We start from the raw sequence: 13,417 nt of genomic DNA on the forward strand, positions 1-13,417 counted from the left end.
ACAACGAACAATGGACTCCGCAAAATAAATTAGTACCATGAACATTTGGTCTAGAACATAGGAAACATTATGTTTCCCCCCTGCTTACCACAAGTGGATACTTGAAGTTATCACCATCCAAAGAGCATTCTTTCACAGCCAGTGCTAGGCCTTGCACAATTGGAATAAAGATCTGTTGGATAGAAGATGACAATTTCAAACTCAAAACATCACGTTTAATTTTTCCAAGTACACAAAAAAGTCAAATTTCTTTGGCAAAAGTTCATTTCTGGGCTGTCCAAGAAATCTATGGAGTGGAAACGTATATGAAAGTACACGATATGGGAAAGAACGTGTATATTATTTCCAATTGTTCAGACTGTAGCTTAGCAAACTGGCTAATGGTACTTTTGTTTACCTGAAAATGTGAAATATATTAAAATCTATGTGGAGTTCCCAATTTACAATTAATTTAGTTAATCTGAAATTGCAATTCCAAGAATTAATCATGGTACACTCAATGCATTGCTAAACCCATCATTTACATTCTCACTTTCATTTTTAAAAATAAATTTAGAGTACCCTTAATGTGGCCAATCCACCTACCCTGCACATCTTTTTGGGTTGTGGGGGCGTGACCCCTGCAAACACGGGGAGAATGCGCAAACTCTGCACGGACAGTGACCCGGGGCCAGGATCGAACCTGGGTCCTCGGTGCCGTGAGACAGCAGTGCTAACCACTGCACCACCATGCTGCCCCTTCCATTCTCCCTTTCAAAGAACGAGTGCTGTCACCTCCCAATGTCATTTCATAATCATTCCGGAGTCTCCTCACTTTCCAGAATGTGTGTGTTTGCATCTTGAAACTGGCAACCTTTCAGAGAATCTCTACAGTGCAGGAAGCCATTCGGCCCATTGAGTCTGAACTGGCCCTTCGACAGACCTCCCCACCCTCAGGCCCAATTCCCCACCCTAAGGCCCAATTCCCCACCCTAACCATGGCCAATCCACCAAACCTGCACCTCTTTGGACGATGGGAGGAAACCCACGCAGACACCAGGAGAACGTGCAAACTCCACAGACAGTCACCAGAGGTCAGAATGAAACCAGTGTCCCTGGCATTGTGAGGCAGCAGTGCTAACCTGTGCCACCATGCCACACATTTTTGTACAGGGTTAAGTAAAATTAAAATCTTGTACTAAAAAACACAAAACATTTCTACAGTATAGTGAAACACCACTGCATAAGAATTTAAAATCAGCAAACATGATGTAGAATAGAAACATCAATTAAACAACCATTCCAATTTAAGGGAGGGGGCATAAATGCTTGCAGTTTTCAAATTTCATAGCTATGTTATCTAACTAAATTCAATTTTTTTTGTGCAAACCCCAATTTTTTTCAGAAATGCTGCTTGGTTACCAATAGGGCCTTGCTTGATATTGGAATCAGAGAGCCCCTACAATGCAGAGAGGCCATTCAACCCATCGAGTCTGCACCGACCCTCTGAAAGGGCACCCGACCTAGGTCCACTCTGCCGCCATATCTCCGTAACCCCACCTAGCCTTCGGGGCAATTTAGTATAGCTAATCCACCCAAGCTGTACATCTTTGGACTGTGGAGGAAACCGGAGCACCCGAAGGAAACCCACGCAGACACGGGGAGAAAGTGCAAACTCCACACAGACAGCCACCCAAGATAGGAATAGAGGGCGCCATGAGACATCAGAGCTAACCACTGTGCCATCTGGTTAAAGAGTTTGGAAAACTCAAGATTCCAAGGGGAACAAATAAACTTGTATTTATCTAATTTCATTCATAACCAAAAGACAGGCCAAAACATCTCATGCCAATGATGCAGTTTTGAAATGGTTTTTTGTTATGTTGGTTGATCAAGGAACGCTGGTCAAGAGACAAGAAATAAAACGGGCAGCATGGTGGCACAGTGGTTAGCATTGCTGCCTCATGGCACTGAGGTCCCAGGTTCGATCCCGACTCTGGGTCACTGTCCGTGTGGAGTTTGCACATTCTCCCCGTGTTTGCGTGGGTTTCGCCCCCACAACCCAAAGATGTGCACGCAAGGTGGATTGGCCACGCTAAATTGCTCCTTAATTGGAAAAAAAATAATTAAGTACTCTAAATTTTTTAAAAGAGACAAGAAACACCATTCCTTTTGAATACTGTCCCAGAATCTTTGCATCCACTTGAGACAGGCAAGCCTCGGTTTGTAGTCTCGTCCAAAAGACAGCACTCAGTATTAACCTTAGGAAAGATACACTGGCCTTGAAGGGAGCGTAAACTAGATTAAGTCAAACGATTGAATTACAAGGAGAAATTACATAAACTAGGGTGTTTTTTCCTGGAATTTAGACGGTTATGGGCTGATTTGATATTTTCAAGATATTAGGACAAACTGATAGGATAGATAGGGAGAAGCGGTTTCTGCTGGTTGGGGTAATATGGAACTAAGAGGTTAGGGTCAGATCTTTCAGGAGTGGTAGAAGTTTGGATCTCTTCCGCAAATGGAGATTGACACTCCATTAATTGTTAATATTAAATCCGAGATGCACACATGTTTTATTAGCTAAAGGCATTAATGGATATGGGACAAGGGTGATTACATGGAGTCAGGTTACAGATCAGCTGCGTTCTCATTGAACAGCAGCAGAACAGGGGCAAAGGGCTAGATGGCTTATCCCAAGTCCAAGTTCTAGGCGTCAGCCTAAACTGTGCCATTCTGGTCTCCGGGGTGGGTCTTGAATCTACAGTCTTCTGACTCAAATTCAAACACCAGTGAACCAAAGCGAACATTTTTAGTAAGACATGAATGAATGAATGAATAAATCAAGAAATATCTCCAAAACCTCTCACCTGTTTGAATACCTCGGTGTCCTGGTGAGTCATTCTAACTAGCTCTTGAATGAAGCCATAAGGAAGATTTCGACACAACATATACGGTACTAGCAATGATTGCTGCAATAAGGACCTGTGCAATATAAATATATTTTTGGTCTCATTAGCTTCATTGGAGTATCCCAATTCCAAAACAAAGTGTACTTGCTTCACTGAAAACTGATGTGTCTGCCTAGCTATAATGAGAATGAAGAGGCCATGGCATTTTCTGATCGACATCTGGCCCAGAGATTCTCTCTGGTAATGACAGTTTGTCTAAACTGCCATTGACAGCCTTAAAACTATCAACAGGCCACTTGACATGTTGAGCAGTCAACTGTAATTGCTTAGTCCCTGTAATGATGTAGTTTAATATCAGGGATAGGTGAATGTTTGCATTATTATTTCATCTTCATAAGGAACCCAAAACAGCACTGTGGTGCCAGCATATCAGGGACTTTCCAAATCTGAGCATGCAAAAAGTGCAATGCATCAAGAATATTGCTTTTATTCTTTCAGAGGATGTGGGTGTTAGTGGCTGGGCCAGCATTTGATTCCCACCTCTAATTGCCCTCGGGAAGGTGGCAGTGAATCAAATGCTGCAATCCATGTGATGTAGGTACACTCAACAGTGCTGCTAGGGAGAGAGTTGCAGGATTTTTGACCCAGCAACAGAAAAGGAAGAGCAATATAGTTCTACGTCAGTGTGTGGCTTGCAGGGGAGATTGCAGGTGGTGGTGTTCCCGTACATCTGTCTTTGCCGTCTGATGGTAGAGATTGAGGGTTTGAAAGATGCTGTTGAAGTCCTTGGCAAGTTGCTGCACCACACCCTGTAGATGGTACACAGTGCTGCCACTGTGCATCAGTGAAGGGATTGACTGTTTGAAGGTGATCGATAGGATGCCAGTCACCTGCGTTTTGTCCTGGATGGTGCCGAGTGGAGTGTTTTTGGGGCTGCACTCATCCAGACCAGTGGAGAGGATTCCATCACACTCCTGACTGGTGCTGTGACATACTATATGTATTCACACAGACAGGGAAAGAACCCAAAACACTGGTTGGGTATTTTCCTTGGGCTGTTGGTTCACCCTGTAGAAAATATTTCAAAACGGACACTACAACCCTTTATGGGCTGCTTCTAGATCTTTATGTACAATTGTTGTGTTGTGCAAAATTTTACTGATACCTCCTTCAATTGATCTTCTAAAATGTAAACAAATCAATTTATCCTCTACAATGTCAATTTAGCCTTGGATATTTCTGCCTTGTGACTGACAAATTAAAATCCTAGTCAACTCCTTATGTGTAATATTACCGTTGAATAGGCAAGTGTTGGAAAATGAAGGATCCAGATTTACTGAGCCAATATCAACAAGAATATATTCGATCCATGCATTTGATAAAAGGGTAGAGAAGGTGATTGGAATAAATACGCAGCGAGTGAGAAGAGTCGTTCATTGCCCATTATCCATCAGCATGCTCCTTGCATCCTGGAGATGCAAGTATGGGTGAACATTTGGATTTGGCTCAATTACCTTTTGAGTATGGGTATAAAATTCCACGACAGATTAAATAGTTAGGATAGAATTCATTACAAATAGATTCCACATGGTCTATCAATGGATTAGGGTTGATATGCAAACCGCCTCGCTTCAATATTTGGTCATGGAGGGGTGGTGAAACATTGTTAAGATGGCCAAGACAGATTTGGCATCAGACAACAAAGCAAGTTGCCCACCACAAGTGTGAATCTGTGGCCGCCATATGACAAGGTTAAAAGGACAGCCTTGGATGTGGGCGAGAAAGTTGATATGTAGGAGTTGAGTGAGTGCAGGCAGCCAAGGGAACCATGCAGTTGAATTTAAGTGCACAAAAATCTGCAAATGCTGGAAGTCTAAAACAGAATATGCTGCAAACACTCTGCAGGGTAAAGGGACAAGTAAACTTTCATAGCACAGATATTTCTTCAAAATTGACAGAATTTATGCGCAGGCTGAAATAACTGTGAAAGATATAAAGGCAAAAGAGAAAGGAGGCGGGATTCTCCAGTCACCAACGCCAAAATAGTGTTCGGCCGAAGAATCCCCATTTGCGCCGAAATTGGGGGTGGCACTGCTTTTGGGATGCTCGCCCCCTCGAAAACACGCCGTACGGATGGCCTCAGGATGTCACTCGAGGCCGTCCCCCGATGGGCTGAGTTCCCGACGGCGTGGATCACTTATGCTATTTTTCTTTCTTTTCGAGAATCTGGCGTGGCGGCTGCGGACAGAGTCCAGCACCACCACAGCAGTCGGGGGGGGCGTTCCACGGGCAGGGGAACAGTATGTGACAGGCCGGGTCCGCACGCGGCCGGTGCCATGTTGCGCGGTAATTCCCCGGCCGTATCCGCAGGTATGGCCAGGGACTTTCCGCTGCGTGCCCCCCCCCCCCCAGACGGACGATCGGTACAGCTTTTGCGCAGTTTTTTCTGGCGTAAAAAGCCACTATTCCTAGGCTGGCGTCAGCGTTTCGTTTTCGAATCGGAGATTCCAGGGAATCCAAGTAAAGGATCACTGCGAGATTCCTTATCTGGCGATATCATGAGAATTTTTGTCAGTCAGAACATTCTACACAGATCAAACATTTATCTTTTTCCTTCGATACGGATAACAGACAGTCAATCACTGGCTAGTGTTTAAGGGAAAATAAACTATTAACATGTTTGAAAATCTTTTAGAATCAACAGACAACACGGTGAAATATATCTTAGTCCCATTTCTCCCCCAGGTGTAAATTCTGCAGAACAGAGAACATTTATTGTTCATATTCCAATTGATTCATCTTCTCCATTAATATGATGCTATTAAACTAAACTTTGCCTCAGCTGTTATATATGAGATTCCACAAACAAAGTTACATGAAACCATAATTGGTTTCAAATCACTGTCAAATACCTGCACTCACCATGAGGAGTGTAAGAAAATCAATATACACGACTCCTGTAGAAGAAATAGGATGCTGGTCGGAAGCCAAATTTTTTTTTGAAACAGATATATCATTCCCTAGTCTGGAAAGGCAGGAGCGTAACCAACGGCAAATTGGACTCGTCAAATACTGCCGTTACGTTTGTCCCTTCTCCAATGGCAATGTTAGTGATCCAGTGTGTTTTGTCCGTAACTCAAACCAAAGTGAATTAAGTAATGTTGAGATTTGAACCAGCGAATACAATAGTAGAAAAGCAAGCGGTTTTAGTGTTGTTCTACAGAGATTTTAATGGTGTTTTATCGTGAAAGCTTAAAAAGTAAAGCAGGGAATGCCAAGCAAAATGTTTTTTTTTTTTTTAAATCAGCAATGGCTGCTGGAAATCAGGCTAAATCAGCAGGGAGAGTTTTGACTTGATGTTAATGTTCTTCCCCCAAAATTTTTGATTTAATCACAAGTAAACTGAAGTACATTTTATCAAATAAACTAACCTTGGCTGTGTGAGGGCCCCCTGCAATACAAGAGCTGTATGGGAGATACACTGGGATCGGATGTTGCTCAGCAGCTGACTAACAGATGGTTGACTGCACATCTGAAAACATTAGAGACAGTTTTGGTTACACTTAACATTCTGCGCTCGTTCAGCATTCACGGTAACATTTCAAAGATAGCATAAAATACTCTCCCAAGTTGACCGAGATACAAGGATTCAATTTTTAAAGAGTAATATTCAATCCCCTTAGCCCCAGCCCCACCAAAAACATGTGACTAGTATGGAGAGTTATTCTGCTGGCAGATTTACTGAGCAACTAATTTCGCAAGTCAGTGCTACTCAATATAGTGATGGAACAGGTTTGTAATTTCTTAAGAGATGGAGGAGTAAGGAACTAACACTGCCCTCCACCTCAAAATATCATGTGGCATTGTGCAACTACACTGCATTTCTAGCCAAGTTGAAGTGGTGACATCCTGGACGTTGTCAACATGTTTACTGATTTGAAATATTTTTAACCACCAGTTGCCCTTTGAAGTCACTTGCAGTGTTCCAGCGCTAGTATCAACTCACATCAGCGGTACACAAATGTAAGTTGAGGTTTGCAAGTATTGGTGTTTGCTGCCTGTGATGTGAGGCCCATGGACCAAACTGGAAGCACTGGCTTTGGAACTCAATATAGCATAAAAACTATATGGCATAAAAACACCCACAGTTGACAAAATACAATGCGTCTCCTGCCCTCTCTCAAAATATCTGTTAAGCACCTGTAACTCAGTTGCCAAGCAGTTTGATCTGCAACTCGAGATTACTGCGATAGCCCTAAACTTGGGCTAGAGAATCAATTCCCTCCTCTGTAGATGGCAAATAAGAGACCGATGTGACAGCATGTTGGCACAGTGGGTAGCACTGCTACCGCAAAGCGCCAGGGACCCGGGTTCAATTCCAGCCTCGGGTGACTTTGTGGAGTTCGCACTTTCTCCCGTGCCTGCGTGGGTTTCCACCAGCTTCCTCCTACAGTCCAAAGATCTGCAGGTTAGGTGGATTGGCCATGATAAAATTGACCAATAGGTTAGGTGAGGTTGCAGGGATAGGGTGGGGGAGTGCTCTTTCAAAGGGTCAGTGCAGACTCGATGGGTCAAAGTGACTCCTTCTGCACTGTAGGGATTCTACGATTGGAGTACCTTTGTTAATTAGATCTACTGTTTTGAACAAATGAATGGATGTCAATCAACACCTGCCAGTTGTGAAAAAAATGAACAAGCCAGTTTGAAATTGAACAGCTTCACAATTTGTACATTTTAGAAATCTAAACTAAATTATTGGAAAAACACTCGTCAATTTAAACAACAATAGCTCAATTTCAGTCAATATTTCCACAGCTGTTTGAACATTTACTTTTACTCCCTGTCCTAGCAAATGCACGTGCGTGGTTCCGTTAATCAAAGTAATACATTAATTAGACCAATTTTACGGAGACCTGTATCAGTATTACCAGTTCCAGGTGCACTTACTTCACCAATTTAGCTGCAGAAACAACTGCAATGGAGTTTTGATGGGGTTGAGGGGATCATCTGCTTTTGTCAGACCTGTCCTGGTGATAAATCTTAACGCACCCATCAGGTTTATTTTTGGGTTTCAGCCAGTAGCGAGAGACTCATCTGCTGGGACCTGGTGATGCTGACGTGGGTGTCACGCAACATAAAAGCTTTACTAGAGAACACATTTAAAATGAAGAAACCTCCTTCCCTCCCTCCCCCCATTCCACATGGACCATCAATGGATTAGGGATGATATGCGAACCGCCTTGCTTCATCTCATGCTTTACATTCTTATGGTCAAAAGGATTGGTGCTGGCTGGACACCCAAGATTGCAAATTAATTTTTGTCTAGACTGACAAAAAAAAGCTCTTCTTATTATTTTACCTTTGGAGCTTTTCTCTCTTCTATTCCAACTCTGTCAAAGCACTCTATGAGGTAGTTCAACATCTCCGTCTCCTTACATGCTTCGATTGTAAAACGATCACTGCCAGACTCTGTGCAAGCACCAAGTGTGCCCAAACTGCGATGGGGGCAATGGGGGAAATGGAAAAATAAAATAAACATCAAGCATTTCTAAGCAGCACGTATGAGGCTCATGGTGTTGGGAGCATTCACGCCTTTTATATAACAGTATGGATAACATTATGCAGTCAATGTTGAATATATACCTTCCTGTAGTCGTTTAAATCTGGGTACTTTGTGCAAATAATTACAAATTAAAATTAGATGTCATCCTCAAAATGGTGTTCATTAATTAGAGTTTGGGATGAGAGTCTTGAATAAACTACAATAATGCAACTGACTTATGAAATGTTAATCCAGATGCCAAGCAATTAAGAGGAAGACAACTAGTGGAAGAGTTTGAAGCCCAGTTAGCAAAGATACCACACTTATTTACTTGAACGGGTCTCATTTTGTGCAGGGATGAGATAGCACAGACGTGTTCCCACTATTCTCAAAATGAATTCACACTCCTATCTAGCAATCATGGGGCGGCACGGCGGTGCAGTGGTTACCGCGCGGAGGACCCGGGTTCGATCCTGGCCCACTGTCTGTGTGGAGTTTGCACATTCCCCCGTGTCTGTGTGGGTCTCACCCCTACAACCCAAAGATGTGCAGGTTAGGTGGATTGGCCACGCTAAATTGCCCCTTATTTGGAAAAGAAATTATTAGGTACTCTAAATTTATTTTTGAAAATCTAGCAATTCACAAAACAAAGCACAGAGTTGGCATATAGAAAAAAGGAAGAAAGAGCAGCGTGGGAAAGGAGGAAGACAGAACAAGTTTTAAAATGGACTTGGTTTCTTTGGCAACTTAACAGACACCTCCTGATCATATGAAAAACACTTCATAAGCAAGCCAAATTGTCTTTCAGAGGGGTCACACGGACATAGTAATGAAGTTTTGTGGAACATCAAATTGTATAATTTGCTTGAAAGAATAAAGTTAGTGAACATGCAGGAATCCAGGTATACAAGGTCAAACGTTTCAATGCATGCTGTCCAAAGGTACAAGAATATCCAAATGGCGAAGTTTAACCAACTATATAATAAATAGGCTGCGCGCAAGAGAATCAGGACAGATAACGGCTGGTAGTTGTTTATTTTAGTGCCACCACTTATTACCATATCACATTGCAGTGTCACATATGAACTGATCAATACAAGATCAAGCATATTTGAATCTGAAACAAGTTTGAAAATTAAATAAAATTTTAATTCACTATGAAATTCATTTCACATTCTGATGTTTCTCATCCAAGATCAGACCGGCATGTGCCTTCAATCTCAGAAAATCACAATACCATCTCCTACTTCAGGGTGTCAGGAACTATCCAAGTTAGTCAATAAGTACCAAATTCCGGAGCAATTTCGCATTGTTATGAATGGCTCAAACTTGCTCTGTGCAGACCTTCACAGCTGAGAAAGAGCAGGATTTCCATTTAATCATAGTCCAGAGGTGAAAGGGCAGTATTCAAATACACATCAGCAAGTAGTGAATAACATGCACCTTGGCTCAAAAAGACTGTTAATTTCATTGGCATGAAAAATCATTTCACAGGACATTGGCATCGCTGGCTGGGCAGCATTTGTTGGCTAGCCCCAATTGCCCGAGAGAAGGTGGTGGTGAGCTGCCTTCCTGAACCGATGCAGTACATGTAGGTACACCCACTGTGCTGTCAGTGAGGGAGTTCCAGGATTTGACCCAGTGACAGTGAAGGAATCCGTCTCATTTACAGTTCCCAGCACCAAGAGCATGACTGCAGCAACAACAAACAAAACTCCTACCATAAAAAACCATGCAAGGGCGGCACGGTAGCACAGTGGTTAGCACTTTTGCTTCACAGCACCAGGAACCCAGGTTTGATTCCCGGCTTGGATTTATTTGATAAAATTTTACAGGAAAAAAAATGCAGAACTTTGGACGGATGGAGACTCCATACGTTCCAACACCGGAAGGCTTCACCTTCATCCAACAGGTTCCACTGGAGGAGCGTGTACGAGGGCCAAAGGGACCCAAAACCATTTCTTCCATTTCTGTCAGCAGCAAACAAGGTAAGAGAAAATCGTGGGTCGCGAAGGTCGGCCGGCGTGGGTCACGAAGAACGGCCGGGTTGGGTCCCGAAGGTTGGCAAAAATGGATCCCCGGAAAAAAAGTTTGAAGAACACTGCTTTAGGGTATATAAACCCTACCATGCCTTCCCAAAGCCCAACAAGATGACAAGAGTCAAATCAGAACATATTCAGCTTGCCTTGCGCACAAGAATACGTCTCAATTTTTGTTACCGAGGAAATTTAATGATTCACGTATTGAACATGTAGTCTAAACACATGTATTAGCAATTGGTTTTACCAACTTTTTAAGTCACGTCACATTTCAATACAATTACTGCAAACAAAGTATATTCAAATTCAATACCGCTGGGCTTTAAGTTTGCAGAAAATTTCAAATCCTGGTAAATAATTGTATCTGTAGCTTAACCCAGGTTTGGTTGATCCATTCCGAAAGTACAATTCGACTTAGTTGGTGAAATCAATGGAGGAGACATTCATATTTGTGGTTGCAGCTTTAGTGTTTCTATTACTGCAATTCTTCAATTTGCTTCTATGTGGTAAGCATTACATTTGGCAAGCACATTTGTTTTCAAGGGTAAATACCAGCACAGTACATTACAGCACCAATGTACAACATCATGAATGAAGCATCATAGAGTTGCAATCAATCCACACCATTGAGCACTCAATATTTTTAAAAAGACAAAGGAGAGTGCGTTATTCATAGCTGTGGTTGCACATTTTACATCAATATTGGGGGGGGGGGGGGGGGGGGGGGAGAAAGAGATTGAGAGAGAGAGATTGAGAGAGAGAGATTGAGAGAGAGAGATTGAGAGAGAGAGATTGAGAGAGAGAGAGGGGGAGAGAGAGAGGGGGAGAGAGAGAGGGGGAGAGAGAGAGGGGGAGAGAGAGAGGGGGAGAGAGAGAGGGGGAGAGAGAGAGGGGGAGAGAGAGAGGGGGAGAGAGAGAGGGGGAGAGAGAGAGGGGGAGAGAGAGAGGGGGAGAGAGAGAGGGGGAGAGAGAGAGGGGGAGAGAGAGAGGGGGAGAGAGAGAGAGGGGGAGAGAGAGAGGGGGAGAGAGAGAGGGGGAGAGAGAGAGGGGGAGAGAGAGAGGGGGAGAGAGAGAGGGGGAGAGAGAGAGGGGGAGAGAGAGAGGGGGAGAGAGAGAGGGGGAGAGAGAGAGGGGGAGAGAGAGAGGGGGAGAGAGAGAGGGGGAGAGAGAGAGGGGGAGAGAGAGAGGGGGAGAGAGAGAGGGGGAGAGAGAGAGGGGGAGAGAGAGAGGGGGAGAGAGAGGGGGGGAGAGAGAGGGGGGGAGAGAGAGGGGGGGAGAGAGAGGGGGGGAGAGAGAGGGGGGGAGAGAGAGGGGGGAGAGAGAGGGGGGAGAGAGAGGGGGGAGAGAGAGGGGGGAGAGAGAGGGGGAGAGAGAGGGGGAGAGAGAGGGGGAGAGAGAGGGGGAGAGAGAGGGGGAGAGAGAGGGGGAGAGAGAGGGGGAGAGAGAGGGGGAGAGAGAGGGGGAGAGAGAGGGGGAGAGAGAGGGGGAGAGAGAGGGGGAGAGAGAGGGGGAGAGAGAGGGGGAGAGAGAGGGGGAGAGAGAGGGGGAGAGAGAGGGGGAGAGAGAGGGGGAGAGAGAGGGGGAGAGAGAGAGGGGGAGAGAGAGAGGGGGAGAGAGAGAGGGGGAGAGAGAGAGGGGGAGAGAGAGAGGGGGAGAGAGAGAGGGGGAGAGAGAGAGGGGGAGAGAGAGAGGGGGAGAGAGAGAGGGGGAGAGAGAGGGGGAGAGAGAGGGGGAGAGAGAGAGGGGGAGAGAGAGGGGGAGAGAGAGGGGGAGAGAGAGGAGGAGAGAGAGGGGGAGAGAGAGAGGGGGAGAGAGAGGGGGAGAGAGAGGGGAGAGAGAGGGGGAGAGAGAGGGGGAGAGAGAGGGGGAGAGAGAGGGGGATAGAGAGATTGAGAGCGCGAAAAATTGAGGGGGAGAGAGAGATTGAGATTGAATGAGAGAGAGAGAGAGAGAGAGAGAGAGAGAGAGAGAGAGAGAGAGAGAGACAGAGAGACAGAGAGAGAGAGAGAGAGACAGAGAGACAGAGAGACAGAGAGAGACAGAGAGAGGCAGAGAGAGACAGAGAGAGACAGAGAGATTGAGAGAGAGACAGAGAGATTGAGAGAGAGACAGAGAGAGAGAGAGAGTGAGGGACTTCCGGTTGCAGCTAAGTGGAGCTAAGTCGCACATTCGGTGGCTCCCGCAAAAAGAGACTTTTGGGCTCTTTTCAGGGCCCCCAACGGCACTTTTTTGACGTTCCACGGTGTGGGAAGGAGTCTACAACAGCTCCCCGTCAGTATATGGCTTCAACTCGGAGCAGGGTGACAAAAAAGGTGGTGGTGAACCCGAAGAAGGTGCGAGGGAAGAAGGACAAAATGGCGGCGGGCGGAGACCAGGCAGCGTGGATGCAGTGGGCGGAAGAGCAGCAGGAGGGTATCCAGCGCTGCCTCAGAGAGACTAAAAATAATGGTGCCGGTCCTTGTTGGTAACCCACAGTCGCGCCGGCTGGCGCATCAGCTTCGGAAGCGGTACGCAGCTAGGGAGATCGGGAGATTAAGGACAGGGGAGGGAGTGTGGTGCGGAGTGGAACTGGCATCAGTGGGGTCTTCAGGGACTCCTACGAGGAATTGTACCGATCCGAGCCCCCACGGGGAGGGAGGGAGGGATGGGCCGCTTCCTGGACCAATTGAGGTTTCCAAAGGTGGAAGAGGGACTGGTGACGTGGGGGCCCCGGTTGGGCTGGAGGAGCTGATCAAAGGGATAGGGAGCATGCAGGCGGGGAAGGCACTGGGGCCGGACGGTTTCCCGGTCGAATTCAATAAAAAATATATGGACCTGTTGGGCCTGCTGTTAGTTAGGACCTTCAATGAGGCAAGGGAGTGGGGGGCTTTGCCCCCGACGATGTCACGGGCACTGATCTCCTTGATCCTGAAGCGGGACAAGGATCCCCTGCAGTGTGGGTCTTA

At 45.5% G+C, this 13,417-nt stretch overlaps 1 protein-coding gene across 3 annotated transcripts in view; it reads right to left on the minus strand.

Annotated features, from left to right (window-relative positions):
- Positions 1-13,417, minus strand: part of ube4b (ubiquitination factor E4B, UFD2 homolog (S. cerevisiae)) — a 100,133-nt gene that overhangs the window by 41,765 nt on the left and 44,951 nt on the right. For all 3 annotated transcript variants that reach the window (XM_072477893.1, XM_072477891.1, XM_072477892.1), the window contains 4 exons: positions 8,251-8,386; positions 6,323-6,423; positions 2,850-2,964; positions 89-172 (listed from right to left, as the gene is read on the minus strand). In XM_072477893.1, the coding sequence (XP_072333994.1) occupies positions 89-172; positions 2,850-2,964; positions 6,323-6,423; positions 8,251-8,386 (436 nt within the window). The remainder of the gene's footprint in view (positions 1-88; positions 173-2,849; positions 2,965-6,322; positions 6,424-8,250; positions 8,387-13,417) is intronic.

This window comes from Scyliorhinus torazame, chromosome 16 (genome assembly GCF_047496885.1).
Source record: "Scyliorhinus torazame isolate Kashiwa2021f chromosome 16, sScyTor2.1, whole genome shotgun sequence".
Taxonomy (NCBI): Eukaryota; Metazoa; Chordata; class Chondrichthyes; order Carcharhiniformes; family Scyliorhinidae; genus Scyliorhinus; species Scyliorhinus torazame.